At 51.1% G+C, this 15,264-nt stretch overlaps 1 protein-coding gene across 2 annotated transcripts in view; it reads left to right on the forward strand.

Moving 5' to 3' along the window:
- Positions 1-15,264, forward strand: part of KDM1B (lysine demethylase 1B) — a 60,176-nt gene that overhangs the window by 42,501 nt on the left and 2,411 nt on the right. For both annotated transcript variants that reach the window (XM_045085070.1, XM_045085071.1), the window contains 7 exons: positions 2,435-2,562; positions 3,717-3,848; positions 4,387-4,461; positions 7,986-8,102; positions 8,794-8,919; positions 9,677-9,799; positions 11,396-11,548. In XM_045085070.1, coding sequence (XP_044941005.1) covers positions 2,435-2,562; positions 3,717-3,848; positions 4,387-4,461; positions 7,986-8,102; positions 8,794-8,919; positions 9,677-9,799; positions 11,396-11,548 — 854 coding nt within the window. The remainder of the gene's footprint in view (positions 1-2,434; positions 2,563-3,716; positions 3,849-4,386; positions 4,462-7,985; positions 8,103-8,793; positions 8,920-9,676; positions 9,800-11,395; positions 11,549-15,264) is intronic.

The following is a 15,264-nucleotide window of genomic DNA, read 5'->3' on the forward strand; positions in this document are numbered from 1 at the left end:
GCCACCCAGGCGTCCCCGTAATGTCCCTTCTAGATGAAAAGAGTTTTTGTATGTCAGGATTTCTTTTCCCTTTTTGGGGGCAATAGCTTGAGGTTGTTTTGTTTTTTTTTGTTTGTTTATTTGTTTTTTAGTATGTTTTATTTAAGAATGTAAGAATATGTGTTGCAGTTGGAAAATTTTAATTCAAAATTGTTAGGCTTTGTTACTAATTGGACCAAATATTCTCAGTTGATTGTACTCTTTGGAAAACTTGTCTGTAAGCACTCATTTTCACGAGGGTGCCAGTGGAGATTTGACCATTCTGCTTCTTAAGTTGATGTTCGTTTAGCCTACAGTTCTTATGACCTGTATGTACCACTCATGGGTTTTGGTGGCCTGTTGTGGTTTCTTCAAATGCGATCATTTGAACTCTGTTCTCAGGATGTTAATTTGCTTCAGGTGTATGTTTCCTTGAAAGGGTTCTTAGTTCTGCGTCCTGGTGTATGCTCCCTCATTGTTTGGGGTCGAGGTCTCAGTAGCAAGCACTGTCCCCTCTCTTTCCCCTTCCCTTCCCCCTCCTGCTTGAGACCCTCCAGTCGCCCTTATTTGTAAATGAGCCTCTACGGAATCTCACACAACATTTTCAGAAATTGGGCGGCACAGGGATCATTTAATCAAACGGAGTTAATGGCCAGACCCAGGGGGACGTTGTTGACTTTTCCGGAGTTGGGGGCCGTTCCTAGGCTGACTTGGTGGATGTGCTCAGAATTTAGTGAGTGTTGTGTGCGTGGGGGGTAATCGCTGGATGGGCGGGTGGGGGGGGGGTCCTAAGACCCAAAAGGTCTTACACCCAAAAGGCCACCAGGTAAAAATGTTAACAATATTGCTTTGTCTTGGCCAATTAAAAAAAGTTATCAAGGGAGGGTCTGCGACAACAACTGTGTAAGTTGTGTTTTCTAATTAGTATTATCTGGGAAAGCTCTAATAACGGTGCGTACGTGTCTGCATGAACAAGGTCCCGGTTCTCTCCCGCCTCGTAGTGTCTGCGCAGAGATGCCAGCTCATTAGCACTTTGCTGAAAACATCCAGATAGAAACACTGAGAAGCGAGAGTTAATTTCAGAGAGCATATGTACTAAAGCTTTTAAGTGTAATTTACATAAAATTCACATTAAGGCTTTTCCCAGTCTATTAATACTTAATTTTATATCTTGGTTTTTAGAGATCTTGGTTCCTCCCGAATCTCTACAAAACCTGAAGGAAAATAGAAACCATGTAGCAGGAGGCAGGGTAGGACTGCAAGATGATCATGAAGGTAGCGCAAAGGCCCTGTGGTCGGGGGGCCGAAGCCTAGCACGGACCCAGCGGTGCTGTGACCATCCCCATATTGTGATGTAGCATGAATTTGAATGAGAGGCTGGAGTTGTCAAGTTTTTTTTTTTCTTAACTCAGTTTCAGTTCCCTGTCTAGTTGAGCAAGTACACAGACTTTGAGTCTACAGCCTACATGTGGGCTGGTGGTCATCACGGCAAAGGTTACGAAGAAGTGCCATGTGCTAAGATGTTTACAGTTTGTCAGACACGAGCCCCCCCGCATCCCCCCACAAAGGGAATCTAAGAGCCAAGCGATGATACCACAGGGCTGTGTGTCTGTGTAGTTGAACGTTCCGGTTGCGTGGAATGGATGAAGGTGGGGGTTGCTAGTAAGCAGGATTCCCAAGGCGTGTGGTGGCCGGCGGATGCTGGAGTGGAAGGGGGCTGGGCCAGGCCATGGGGGGCAGCCAGTGAGGGGCGAGGTGGCAGCAGTCCTCCCACGGTTGGCATTTACCCGGCAGAGACCCGGCTGCCCCTCAGCAGAGCTTGTGAACGGGCAGGTGGTAGGCGCTGTCTTTAGAAAGGCTGAAAGTGTGCTGGCTTGGTCTGGCTGTGGGTTTGGGGATTTATTACACAGGCAGCAGAAAACCAGTAGTGAAAAGGCATGGAGACAGAAGGCTCAGGGGACGAAAGCCCGCCATGGATTATTCTTGTTTTGGAGAGAATGTAGCAGGTAGTCGACTGTAGGGCTCTGCCTTGAGGTGAGATGTTCTAAGAACTGGACTTGAGGTGGTCGCGGTACCAGAAAGGGAGGAGGAATTTTCTCTGGGGGCACAGGGGGTACCTCCCCCTCCAAACTTGAGCAAAAAAGAAGAAATTGTTCAACGAGGCAGTAACGAAACATGGTTGAAGATGCAGAGCCTACAGACTGTGTTTCCAGTTAAGATAAGCTTTTCCTTCCTGAGCGAAACCAACCTTATCAACATGTCCTGTCCCCCCAACCCCACGCACCCCGGGTTTCCTTGGGAAGGGACCTCGGCCGCTCGGGGGTTTGTGGGGTCGCCGGAGGAACAGAGCGCAGGGTAAAGGATGAGGAAACGGCGTGACCGCTCTTGGCTCTGCTTCGCTCCCTCCCCGTTACAGAAAAGATAGAGGAGATCTACAAAGCGTTCATCACGGAGTCCGGCGTCCAGTTCAGTGAGCTCGAGGAGCAGGTGCTACACTTCCACCTGAGCAACCTGGAGTACGCCTGCGGCAGCAGCCTCCGCCAGGTGTGCGGGCTCGCGGGGCCGGGGCGCGTGTCTGGGTGCGGGGTCCCGGCTGGGGACATGTGCTGCTGCGCGTGCTTCCCCGTGCCGGGTGTTGGCCCTGACCCAGGCGCGGCGCATGTCGGTGCGTGTGTCCGTGGGCCGGCTCTTGGCCCGGAACCCGGGCTGCCCCGGGTAAACAGGAAATACGGGTTCTGCTCTTTGCAAGTTCAAAAACCATGACTTCTGAGCGAAGTCGCCCCACCGTGGTTTAGACCTCCGTTTTGTTGTTAGAGCTGGAGAAACCTTTCTTCAGAGAATGTGTCAGGAGGGCCCTGGCGCTGGATCTGCGCGGGGCCCAGAGCCGGGCGTGCTGGCTGCCCTCCTTCCCCTGCAGGCGGCCCTGGGGAGCCCTGCGCCGTCTGAGAGCACTGCTCTCCGGAGACCGAACTAGAGGAGCTTTGCAGGCGTGGTCTGTGAATCTTGCTGAAATAAATTTAAACTTGCCTCACTCCTGTAACGACCAAGGTCTTGATACTCAGATTTTCTTATTTTGAATTGAGGCTCCACAGATGACCCTGGCTTATTTATCCAAATCAGGATATCTCCATTTTCATTCGATTCTTTTTTTTTTTAACTCTTTTATTTGTCAGAGAGAGGGAGGGAGGGAGAGGTAGGCAGAGGGAGGAGCAGACTCCCTGGTGAGCAAGGACCCCCCCCCCCAACACACACACACCCCACCCCCTGAGATCATGACCTGAGCTGAAGGCAGATGCTTAACCAGCTGAGATACCCTGGCATTCACCATTGCCATCAGAGTAACGTTGTTTTCCAAAATCATGCAGGATTTCAGCCTCTATAGAAATGCCACGTTGGCGACGGTTGGCATGCTTATAGATGGAGTTCTCCAGTTTCATTCATCGAGTTCTGATTTTTCAGCATTGTTGATACACAGTATACCTTGCTGTCAAGGAGCAGGTCCAAATCATGTCTACCTTTTGTTCTAAAATAAGCTTTCCTGGAGTGCTTGGCTGGCTTAGTCGGTGGAAGATGCCAGTCTCGGCCTTGGGGTCATGAGTTCAAGTCCCACATTAGGGGTAGAGTTTACATAATAAATAGATGGATAGACAGACAGACAGACAAAAAAATAAGCTTTCCTGCACATTATCGCTTCCCAGGTGTCTGCTCGCTCCTGGGACCACAACGAATTCTTTGCCCAGTTCGCTGGTGACCACACTCTGCTAATGCCTGGCTACTCCGTAATCATTGAGAAACTGGCAGAAGGCCTAGACATTCGGCTCGAGTCTCCAGTGAGTGTTGACAGCGTTGGACGGGGGGAGCTCTGAATTGACCTTGTGTTTGGAGGGTGGGAAGCATGGGGCGCGTGGATGACACAGGAGACAGGTGCTTGCCGTGACCTCGTTCATTAGGTAGCCCCGCTGTTTGGAAGCAGCCGTGGTGCAGATGCATCTTGGTTACTCATGTGTGCGGGATTCTCATGACCTCCCTGACGCTGTGCATCTGTGTTCATTCGGAAATTTTTCCCTTCGCGTGTTTGTCCCTATGCGTTCGCACTGCGCATTGCTCTGATCACAGGGGCTGTAACTTATGTGTATCCTTCACTTTAGATAAGCGATTTTAAAGATTTTCCATAATTCTGACAGTGTTTATAAATTTTAATGACTGGGTGAGAGTTCCCTGAAGTAAGCTGTAAATGTCGTTCAGATCTCTGAATGCCAGAAAGTGATTCTTTGGCGTCTTGGAGATAGAAATTCACACGATATACTTAGAGGATCCTGGATCGTACGGCTCCGTCTCATGGTTTTCATGATTGTTTTTCTCGAGCAGGTACAGAGCATTGACTATTCTGGAGATGAAGTGCAGGTTACCATTATGGATGGGACAGGGTATACAGCACAAAAGGTAGGTGCTAGAATTTCACTAGGTGCTGCTACGGGCCTGGGGGTCTGGGAAAACCGTGTTTTCCACCAAGTAGTTTGCCTTTGGCAATCTGCCTGGAGATGGAGTCCTGAAGACTTACCTGTCTCCACTCAATCCTGTGTGGGTCTGCAGATCTGAGATAATTGATCTAACACCATATGGATTTCATGGTAGGTGGAATTCTGAAAAGTGTTTCTTGTGGTACATGAGTCCTGAGAGTTGAATATAAAAAATCCTTTGGCCAAATAAGTTTGAAAAGTACTGTGTACTGCAGTCTACTTTTTGGGTTAAGTATGAGTATGTTAAAGGCTCTGAGAAGTTGTGTATTACCAAAAAAAAAGTTTATTTTGTTTAATTCTTGGTACTTTCCAAGTTGGCGGTGGTTTTTTTTTTTTTTTTTTTTTTGTAGTTTGTTTTGCTATGGGATCATTTTTCTGTTCAAGGCAGCTCTGTGTTTTCATTTTGAAACTGTCAGGAGAACTTTTATATTATTGGGATTTTTTATAAACTTCAGTAGGTGGACAGTGGAAGGTGTTATACTCTGGGATGTCACACGGAGATTTCTGTATTGCTGGGGAGAACAGGGGTGCTTCCTTGAAGCAGAAGGGATGAATAAGCCCCATAAGTTTATTTCGATTTATTTATGTCTCAAATGAGGACCCAAATGTATAACTGAAAGACTATCACTGGTTCCTAGATTAGCTGTGCTCTGCACTTTCCAGTTATTTCCAGGTACTCCACGGCCCACGATGCTCCTAAGAATTGCATGTCAAGTGAAGAGACGGGGTTTAGGGTATGAGCCCACGGGGCAGATCCTCCTGTCACTCCCGCCATTGGCTAGCGGGGGCGTTGGGGCTGGTGGGATGCAGCCTTCGGACTGTAGTGCTGCTTAGTCCCGGCTCACATGGGAACCGCCCATGAGGGGCTTAGGAAGAAAAACCGCAGCCAGAGCTCCTCCCCGCACAGGTTCTCAGGGACTCGGGCTGGTCATGTCTGTAATGCTTCCCCCGGTCAGTCCAGCCTGCGGCCGGGCCAGCGACAGTGTCCTCTACTGTGAGCCCCAAAGTGAGAGTCAGGCTAATATCTGAGGCTCCTCCTGGTGGTGAAATTTTTTTTAAATACCTCTTTGTAAAATTGTACATTAGCTGATGGCTGAACCTCTGGGATTTTGTGACTCTGCCTCTTGGCGGCCCCTGCTGGGTCACCGTCTGCTAGGTCACCCTCTGCCTGACCCTGACCAGGCACCTTTGCATTCCTTTCTTTGGATCCGACTCTCCAGGGGTATTAGGGCAGAGCCGTGTTTCAAAGTCTGCTCCGAAATGTTTAAAGTCTTTTTATTTTTATGGTAGTCTGCACGCCTCACATGGTTTGAATTGGAAGTTTCCAAACCAACTTGTAAGTGAAGGATGACCGCCCCAGCCTGACACACCCACAAACGTTTACAAACAAAGCTGCAGTGCGGGTCTCCAGGCTGCTTGCCCGGAGAGCTGGTATGAGTCTCTGGCCAGCTCTGTTTATCTCTTCCGCCTGTTTACCTTAGCTCATGGGCTTTTTTTTTTTTTAAGATTTTATTTATTTATTTGACAGAGAGAGATCACAAGTAGACAGGCAGCAGAGGAAGGGGGCAGCAGGCTCCCCGATGAGCAAGAGCCTGATGGGGGACCCAGTGGCAGGACCCTGAGATCATGACCTGAGCCGAAAGCAGAGGCTTAACCCACTGAGCCACTCAGGTGCCCAGTTCATGTGCTTTTGAAAGCTTTTTGGTTGTTAAGAAAATATCTCGATCTGGGATGCCCGAGTGGCTTCGTCGGTCAAGTGCCTGCCTTCAGCTCAGGTCATGATCTTGGGGTCCTGGGACCGAGTCCCTGCTTAGTGGGGAGCCTGCTTCTTGTTCTGCCTGCTGCTCCCCCTGTTTATACAGTTGCTTTCTCACTGACAAATAAATAAATAAATAAAATCTTAAAATCTAGATCTTATTTCCTTGAAGTTCCTATGCATCCACGAGAACAATTGCTCCTTTTTTAAAAAAAAGATTTTATGTATTTATTTGACAGAGAAACAGAGCACAGGAGCAGGGGGACAGGGAGAGGGAGAAGCAGGCTCCTGCTGAGCAGGGAGCCTGGCACGGGGCTCCATCCCAGGACCGTGGGATCGTGACCTGAGCTGAAGGCAGACGATTAACCAACTGAGCCGCCCATGCGCCGCCCCCTCCCCTTTTTTTTGATTTCATGGTGATGACACTGAAAATACTTTCTGCATGTTCCCTGTGGCAGAAAATAGTGACACAATGATAGGAAGAACTCTGGCCTTCCTGGGATCCTGGAGTTGGGGTTCAAGCCAAGCACACTCAGTCTTTGGTGAGGGTTCTGGTAGCTAGAGTGGTTGGCATTCAGTTCCATGGCACTCTGCTCCTGCTGTGCAGGCCCCCAGCATAGCTGGCGGAAGTAGAGACACACACACACACACACACACACACACACACACACACACTTCCCAGACTCCCTAGCAACTGAGGTTCTGGATGGAAATGGTGCAGCCACTCAGCCACACTAGTGGGAGACTTGGAAGCCCTGGTGTGGCTTCTGCTTCACTTTCGACGAGCAGGACGGTCAAGGTGTCAGGCTCTCCTGCAGCGGGGCCGGTGGAGGCCCCAGGGTCCACTCCCTCTCTGCAGGGGAGTCACAAGGCAGGGCCTCAGGAGCCCACGTTGCTGGTGCAGCTTGTTCTGTAAGCGGCACGATTCTCGAGCTGGCAGCAGGAGTGATGGCTTCTGGCGCTGGTCATGGTGACGTGGCTCTGGAGCCAGAGATGTCCCGACTGTATGCAGAGACAGCAGCTCTTTGAAGCTGGGTTCTGTGATGGGACTTGGAGGGTCATTCTTGAAGGCTCTGTTAGCACCTGTTACTTCAGTTCTCCTGAATGATTTTGTGAGCCATTGGAGACCCTGCGATAAATTGTTTTCTCCTTAAAAAAAATTTTTGTGGCTCTCTGTGATTATAATACTCTGTACTGTTTTTGATGTGCTTTACCATTTATGTAACATATTGATGTATGTTGTAAGAGTTTTCATTTTAAGCCTTACCTTAGTTCTTTGAGGTTAGCAGGGCAGGTATTGGCCACACACTAGAAAGTGTCAGATATGATAAATATAGTTTCCTGATTCCATATTTAGGATTATTTCCTATTATAGTACTGCTTTTCAGGATTGGGATCTACTGACCCTTTCTACCCAGGGTTATTCTAAACCATCAAGACCTTTCTGTGAGTTCTTCCATGTGGATGCCACTTCTGCTCAGCCAGGCACCCTTGTGCAGTGAACAGCCTGGCCAATGGTACATGACGCACTTGCTCTTCCCAGTATAACATGGGACGTTGACAGTCTCATGATTGGCAGTAGGGAGAAATGTCCTTTGTGTGTTGAGATTTTCCTGGAAATGAACCCACTGATTGGTTGTGGTGTTAGGTTCAGTTGCTTTCATGTGTTCATTGTTCATTTTTTCTCACAGGTATTAGTCACGGTCCCACTGGCCTTACTGCAGAAGGGTGCCATCCACTTTAACCCACCACTGTCAGAAAAGAAGATGAAGGCTATCAACAGCTTAGGTGCAGGCATCATTGAAAAGGTGACAAGTTACTCAAGCCGGGTGACTGCAGTTCCTTATGGTATTGGGCAGTAGGGGATAATTTTTTAATTCAAATAAAATTCAAAGATTTTCTTTACATTTGAATAATCATTCATGAAGAATACAGAAGGATACTAGCAAAACGAGAGGAGGAAAGCTGGGCCAAGGTCTGAATTTTGACATTAGGAAAATGAATCTTATTATTCAGAATTTTAACTTGGCATATAAATATGGAAAAACGTAGCTATTTTTTTTTTGTCTTTTTTTGGGCTGCTTTCTTTGCCTGCCCTCCATTAATTGGTCCCAGTGAGGAGAGAGTTTCAGTTCCTCTGCCTTTAAAATCTCTAGCAGAAACGCGAGGGTTTCAGCGGATCCTGGCGGCCCTAGGGGTGGCTAGAATTGGTCGTAGCGACGTTTGCTTCCAGACCCGGTCTTAGGAATGCTTTGCATCTTCCCATCAGCCTGGTGGTTGCTGGTGGGTCCCCCATCATCGGTGGGAGTATGGGACTAAACAGCACAAAAAGCCAGATGCTCACGAGAGGACAACAAGACAGGTGCATGGAAAGGGCGCGTTTAGGTTTGTTTTCCATGCCTAGCTCTTCAGTCCAGAACTGTAGGTAGCTTCTTAGAGCTTGCCATACTCCTGATCCCAGGGACTCCTAACCCTCTCCCTCTCTTGCTCACTTTCCAGATTGCCTTGCAATTCCCTTACCGATTTTGGGACAGTAAAGTTCAAGGGGCTGACTTTTTTGGTCACGTACCTCCTAGCGCCAGCAAGCGGGGGCTTTTCGCTGTGTTCTATGACATGGATCCCCAGGTAAGTCGCTGGCGAAATGTGGCTCAAGTTCCCCTGCTGCAGTTAGAATCCGGTCACACTGCGGAGCCGAAGGGCACGGTGGACGCTCTGGGTCCGTGTTGCTGTGCTTGAGGATGTTGGGCCTGGGCCGTTGTCCTGCGGCAGCCCCACCACCTGCCGTGTGCTCTTCAAGGGCGGTCGTTGCTCCCCGGGCAGTGGATCAGTTGCTTTAGGAAACTGGTCTCTCGGGCCGGTGGGGCGTCCTCTTGGGGCAAGTCAGCGCGGCACGGTGATGAGTGGGACCTGAACACCGCTCTCGAGGGTCCTCCTGTGAGCGGCCCAGAGGGCGAGGGGCGGGCCTGGGACAGGAGAGGAACTACTGGTTCCTGCAGATCATTCTTGTTCCCTTTTCTTCTTCCTCCCAAGAAACTTCATCTTCAAAGGTTTCCCTTGGGAGCCATGGGCAAAATTTCTTTACCGAATGAGAAGGATTTTTCTCTTATTGTACCTGCAGACATGCCTTCTCCATCCTGTTTCTTCTAGAACGAGCTCGTACGAGGGGAAAGCCTAGAGCATCCCTGAGCCTTCCTATTTACCCTCCTTCCTGCCACAGAATGTCTAGATGAATAAGGAGTTTTGTGAGGGAAGTGGGCTGGGGACCGAGACGAGGGTGGGGAGGGGCTGCGGGGTCGGGGGTGCTTGTGAGCACAGGGGCTGGGGACTTCCGTCCTGAAAGCAGAGAACGTGAACTGCCAGGGCCTTCCTCTCCCGTCTGCAGAAGCAGCACAGCGTGCTGATGTCGGTGGTCGCCGGGGAGGCCGTGGCGTCCGTCAGGACCCTGGACGACAAGCAGGTGCTGCAGCTGTGCATGGCTGTGCTCCGGGAGCTGTTCAAGGAGCAGGTCAGAGAACCAGCGCGCTCTCCGCGGCGGGAGCCCCGAGGATGAAAGCTCTGCGCCTGCGCCGGTCCGCACGGGCCAGCGTGGCAGACAGCCGACTGGGTGGCGGGAACCACAGCCGCGCATTTTCTCCCCGGGCTGGGGCCGGAAGTCCGAGAGCAGGTGCCGGCGGGTCTGGTTCCTTCGGAGGCCGCCCGCCCTCCGTGGCCTGCAGATGGCCGCTGCTCCCGGCCACCTCACTCGCCCTTCCCTCTGTGCTTGTCCATGTCCTCCTCCCCTCTTCTCGCAAGGACACCAGTCCTCCTGGGTCAGAGCCCACCCGGAGGCTCTAACGGGATTGCCTCACGGACGGCCCGTTCTCGGATAGTGACCCCTTCGGAGGTGCTGGGGCGAGGGGCAGCAACGTAGGAATTTTAGGGGGACACACAGAGCCTGCAGCGATATTCCTACCACCCGTCACACCACGGTCTTCCTTTTTTGCTCACATCACGCACTCCCTCCCTCCCTCCCTCCTGTTTGCTAATCCACAGAGCGTGGCTGTTCGCTGGGGAACTGCCTAGAATGTGGACCGCGGCACGGATTTGCACGGCATTCCTGCAGAGGCCGGGCTGGTCTCCTGTGCGGTTCCCGTGGGAGTGTGTGCGCTGCAGCCGGCGCCGCGGCCCTGCTCTCCCGGGGATGGCGGGAGCTCCGCGTTTCCCCGACGTCCGGGATTACCCCACACCCCAGCAAGCTTTGACAGCTTCCCTTCTGAAGGGATGTTGTCCAGAATTTTCGCCCACCCCACAGACGCAGCTCGTCCCTTCTCTGTCTTTTTTCTCCGAGGAGCTCAGGGTCCGTGCTATTTGCCAGGCTACCAAATCTCACCATTTCTGGAGACCTGGAAATGGTGCGGCTTCCATCTTTTCCAAATAAAGGAGTGGGAGTAGAAAGAACTGAAATGACTCAAAAGTTACATAAATTAGAGAAAGAGAGGCCTCCCTGGTGGGGGGTGGGGGTGTTGCTTATTTTACGTGATGTGATCATGTCTTACAGTTGTCCCTCACTTGGGGTTTTTGCCCCCAAACTTGTTTCCATGCTAGTTATTTGGAAACTGAGCACCTTGTTTCTGTAGAAATAGTTTTCCTGCTGGCGCCTGTCGAAAGCATAGAATTATTTGAAACTTAGTGAATGTGAAACATAGCATCCTACGGCCGTTCTGTGAAGGCTGTTAAGGATTCCAGCCCGTCCCAGGGCTGCCCCCTTCCCTTCTGCTCCGGCCCACCGGCCCCTCTTCTGCCATCGTAGCACCTGCTGGGCTGCCCCGCAGCCAGGGCCGCCCCGAGTCTTAGCCGCTGGCGAGGGCCGGCCTGGGTGGGGGGGCCTGCGTCTCTGGCTGGGGACGGTGTAGATGGGAGACGTTGGGAGGTTGCAGAGTTTGGGCGGGGCGTCAAGGATGCCACACAAGTCCAGGGCCAGGCTGGATGCAGGGGACGGTAGGGGCCAGTGCAGAGGGATGAGCCCATTTCTAGAGGCGGGGGCCTGGGGGTCGCTGCTCCAGGCCACAGCTGTCTCAGTCCCTCTTGGATCCTGGTTCATGGTTCCTTCTGCTTGACACAGGAAGTCCCAGATCCCACAAAGTATTTTGTCACTCGGTGGAGCACAGACCCCTGGATCCAGATGGCGTACAGCTTTGTGAAGACAGGCGGGAGCGGGGAAGCCTACGACATCATCGCTGAGGAGATACAAGGAACAGTCTTCTTCGCCGGGGAGGTGCGTGTCGGGGTCCCGAACCAGATGCCTTTTACTTACTTTCTTTAAATTGAAGTGGGGTATGTCCAGGGTTTCGAAGCAAAGTCAGATATGGTCAAAGTGTTCTGACCCCGGGGACACCTGGGTGGTGCAGTCCCTTAAGCGTCTGACTCGGATTTCAGCTCAGGTCCTGATCTCAGGATGGTGAGATCGAGCCCCGCAGTGGGGCTCCGTGCCAGGATGGAGGCTGCTGCCCTCTCTCCCTGTCCCCTAACTCCCGCACGCTCTCTCCCTCAAATAAAGCTTAAAAAAACCACACACACACACACACATCATGACGCAGGACAACAGATGCCCCCTCAACACCCTCCTCCCCCTCCCAGGACAGCTGTTTTTAACCCTTTCTGTCGTTGCTTTGGGAATTTACTTCCTGTTTCCAAACATTTCTGCTGTTGACTTCTGTTGTGACGAGGTCGACTTGGGCCGCTGGCTTCCTCTCAGCTGACGATGTGGCCCGTGTGGTGTGGGGCTTTCACACTGGGGAAGCGCATTGGTGCTCCTGTGACGTGGCTTCCTGCAGGGCTGAGGTGTTCATGCAGCTTTGACAGTCGTCATGGCCCTTGTGCTCAGTAGCTCGGTGCTCTGTCCCCCGCCCCGCCGTCGTCCCCAGAGCACCACCAAGTCCCTGGGACCTGGAATGTTCACTCCACTTTTGGAAACCCCCTTCCTGGCGTCCCTTGGCCGGTGCGCTGGTCTGCACTGGTTGATCTCAGGGACCCCTCCTTCCCGCTCTCCAGGCTTGGCGTTGTATTTTCTAGATTACTCTCTCCTTTCTTTTTAGTGTTTGTTTTAAACTGTGGTAGATTATGCACAACGTACAGTTTACCATCATAACTTCTTTTAAGTCCATAAAGAACTTCTGTTGAGTCGGCAGTTGTTGCTGTCAGTCAACCCACAGTTCTTGTGGTTGGGCTTCTCTGAGCTCCACTTAACGTGGACAGACGTCACCAACTCCCCACCTGTCATCTTTGGGATCCAGTTTCTTTGTCAGGGCCTGAGAAGTCGAACTGTAGGAACTACATGGATTGTGCTTTTGGCAAATGATCTAAAAGTATTTTTCTTCCTTGTTTCTAATATTGAGGAGTCTCGTTACTCCCACTGCAGTGCATGAGCCTCGCAGAGACTGTTGGGGGTCTCGTGGTCACCCCTGTGGGACACTTGCTGGGACAGAAGCGCTCTGCCCCCCCGCCCCGTCTCGGTGTAGCCGCAGTCAGGTTCCGGACACCGTGAACGAAAGTGCCCATTTCCATCTAGAATGAGGCTTTTACCGTCTTGCCTGTTTTCAGGTCTGCAGTTCAGTGGGATCAAGTACATTGACGCTGCTGTGCCCCCATCACCACTGTCCCCTCCAGAACATCTTCATCCTGTGGAACTGATAGTCGGTCCCAGTGAAACGACACTCCCCGCTCCCCCTCCCTCCACCCCTGGCCGCCACATCTCTACTGCGTCTCTACGGATTGTTCTGGGTGCCCCATCCTCCCAGTGGAAGGAACCGTGTGTTTCCTTTCATGATTGGCTTATTTCCTGCAGCAGAATGTTCTTAAAGGTTCATCCAGATTGTGGCACGGGTCAAAATATCCTTCCCTTTTAAGACTGAATATAGTCCATTGCGTTTATAGATCACATTTTTAAAAAAGTATTTATTAGAGCACGAGCAAGAGAGGGAGAGGGGGAAGCAGGCTTCCCCCTGAGCAGGGAGCCTGATGCGGGGCTCGATCCCAGGACCCTGAAACCATGACCTGAGCTGAGGCTAGATGCTTAACCCACTGCTTAACCCCAGGCGCCTGACAGATGACATTCCGTGTACACATTCGCGTCCTGGATGCTTGAGCTGCTACTACCTTTTGGCCACTGTGAGTGATGCTGCTGGGAACACGGTGTGTGCAGATCTTCAGGAACCTCTTTTGGGTTCTCTGGGGCATATGCCCAGAAAAGGCATTGCCGGGTCATACACAAACTCTCTGGTTAACTCTTTGAAGAGCCACTACACTGGTTCCTACAGTAATGGCATCAGTTTACACCCCATCAGCAGTCACTTCCGACACTTGAGACTTAATTTTTTAAGACTGATTTATTATTTTAGAGAGAGTGTATGTGTGGGTGGGGAGGGTCAAAGGGAGAGAGAATCTCAAGCAGACTCTACATTGACCGGGGGAAACCTGGTGCTTGGTTCAATTTCATGACCCTGAGATCCTAACCTGAGCCAAGTCAAGAGTCAGACATTCAACTAACTGAGCCACCCAGGCGCCCCGTGATTTTCTGTGGGTTTTTGATAATGGCCATCGTAATGGGTATGAAGTGGCACAACTTCTGTCTTGGTTTATTTTTGTTGAGAAATGTTTTGCTGTTTTACCACTCTTTTCTGTGCCCATTTTCGCTTGTGTGTAATCTAGACACTCCTATCCTTCAGTCCTTGGTTTCTGCACTTCTGATCATTCTCTCCCCACATTTTCCCCCTCTTATTTCTAGATCTTCTGTTACATATATGGGAACTCCTGAATTGATTATCTTGATTTTTTTCTTTGCTGTTACTCGTTTCTGTCATCTTACCGTGTTGTGGGGAGATTCAACTTCCCACCCTTGAACTTTGTAAATTTTGTCTCTTTTATGAGGACATTCTTGTCCTCGGATTATTCCTCGGTGGCACCCTCTTCATGACTGAGTTCCTGTTTTGTTTCCTTTAGCCTCTGCCTCCCACATGTCCAGGTATCCCACCCTTGACTGCTTAGATCTGAGTGAGGCATCTTTATAAAAGCCTACCAAGAGTGACCGCAAGCTGGCCAGCGGCCGGTTGGATCCGCAAACATCAGTGTGTCTATCTGTAGCTCTTGCCTCTGGGAACATGTAGTTTCCCTTTGCTTGGTGGCAGCTCCTGACGTCCTGGGAGCCGAAAGCTTTGCTCTTGGTTATGAAGACTTGACTCAATCCCCGCATGGTTTGGTGCCTCACCCTTGCCTCCCCAGATCTCCGGTTGAGGTGGTGGGAGCGGGAAGCCAGTGAGGGTCCAACTTGCTCTTCGTAGCCTTCAGTCCTGTTTCCACTCACGCCCAACCTCTGTCTCTGTGGTTCTTGATGCCTCTGGTGGCTGAGAATTTTAAAGGATTCTTTGGGGGGTGAATTGGTTGCTTCTGACCCCCACCCCCACGCCACTACCTTTCCCAAACGGAGCAGAGTAAAGGCAGTTCTCAGCACCCTTTCATGTTTTCATGCTTTGTATGTTAGCTTAGGAGCACACGCATTTTCTAGTGTCAAAGAAAATGGAGTGGGTGTTCTTTTCTCTTCCGGACTTCTGGAGGACTCCAGAAGAGTATCATTGAAAAGCTGGCTATTGCAGAGTCATTGGGCTGCAGAGCCAGCTTTGTGGGAACAGAGCAGGACTACAGGCTGAGCAGCCAGTCAGCTGCTTCCAGGAGCAGCTCTGTTGGGCTTCTTTAACCTCACAGTTAAAGAACAATTTTAAACCTATTTCTGCGAAGTTCCTGCCCCCTCCCCCACCAGTACGTGGACGGCAGGCACCTCCTGACCACATTACCTCCATTCATTGACGTCTTTGGCACCGGACCTTTCCCCTCCATCCCAGCCATTCACCCGGGTGACCTGGCAGTAGCTTAGTTCACACGGAGCGGTTTCGTGTCCTTCCCCGTCTTCCGAGGCGCGCTCACCAGCTCTGCCACAGC

This window comes from Mustela putorius, unplaced genomic scaffold, assembly GCF_011764305.1.
Source record: "Mustela putorius furo isolate JIRA1106 unplaced genomic scaffold, ASM1176430v1.1 tig00000831_pilon_pilon_pilon, whole genome shotgun sequence".
NCBI classification, from domain to species: domain Eukaryota; kingdom Metazoa; phylum Chordata; class Mammalia; order Carnivora; family Mustelidae; genus Mustela; species Mustela putorius.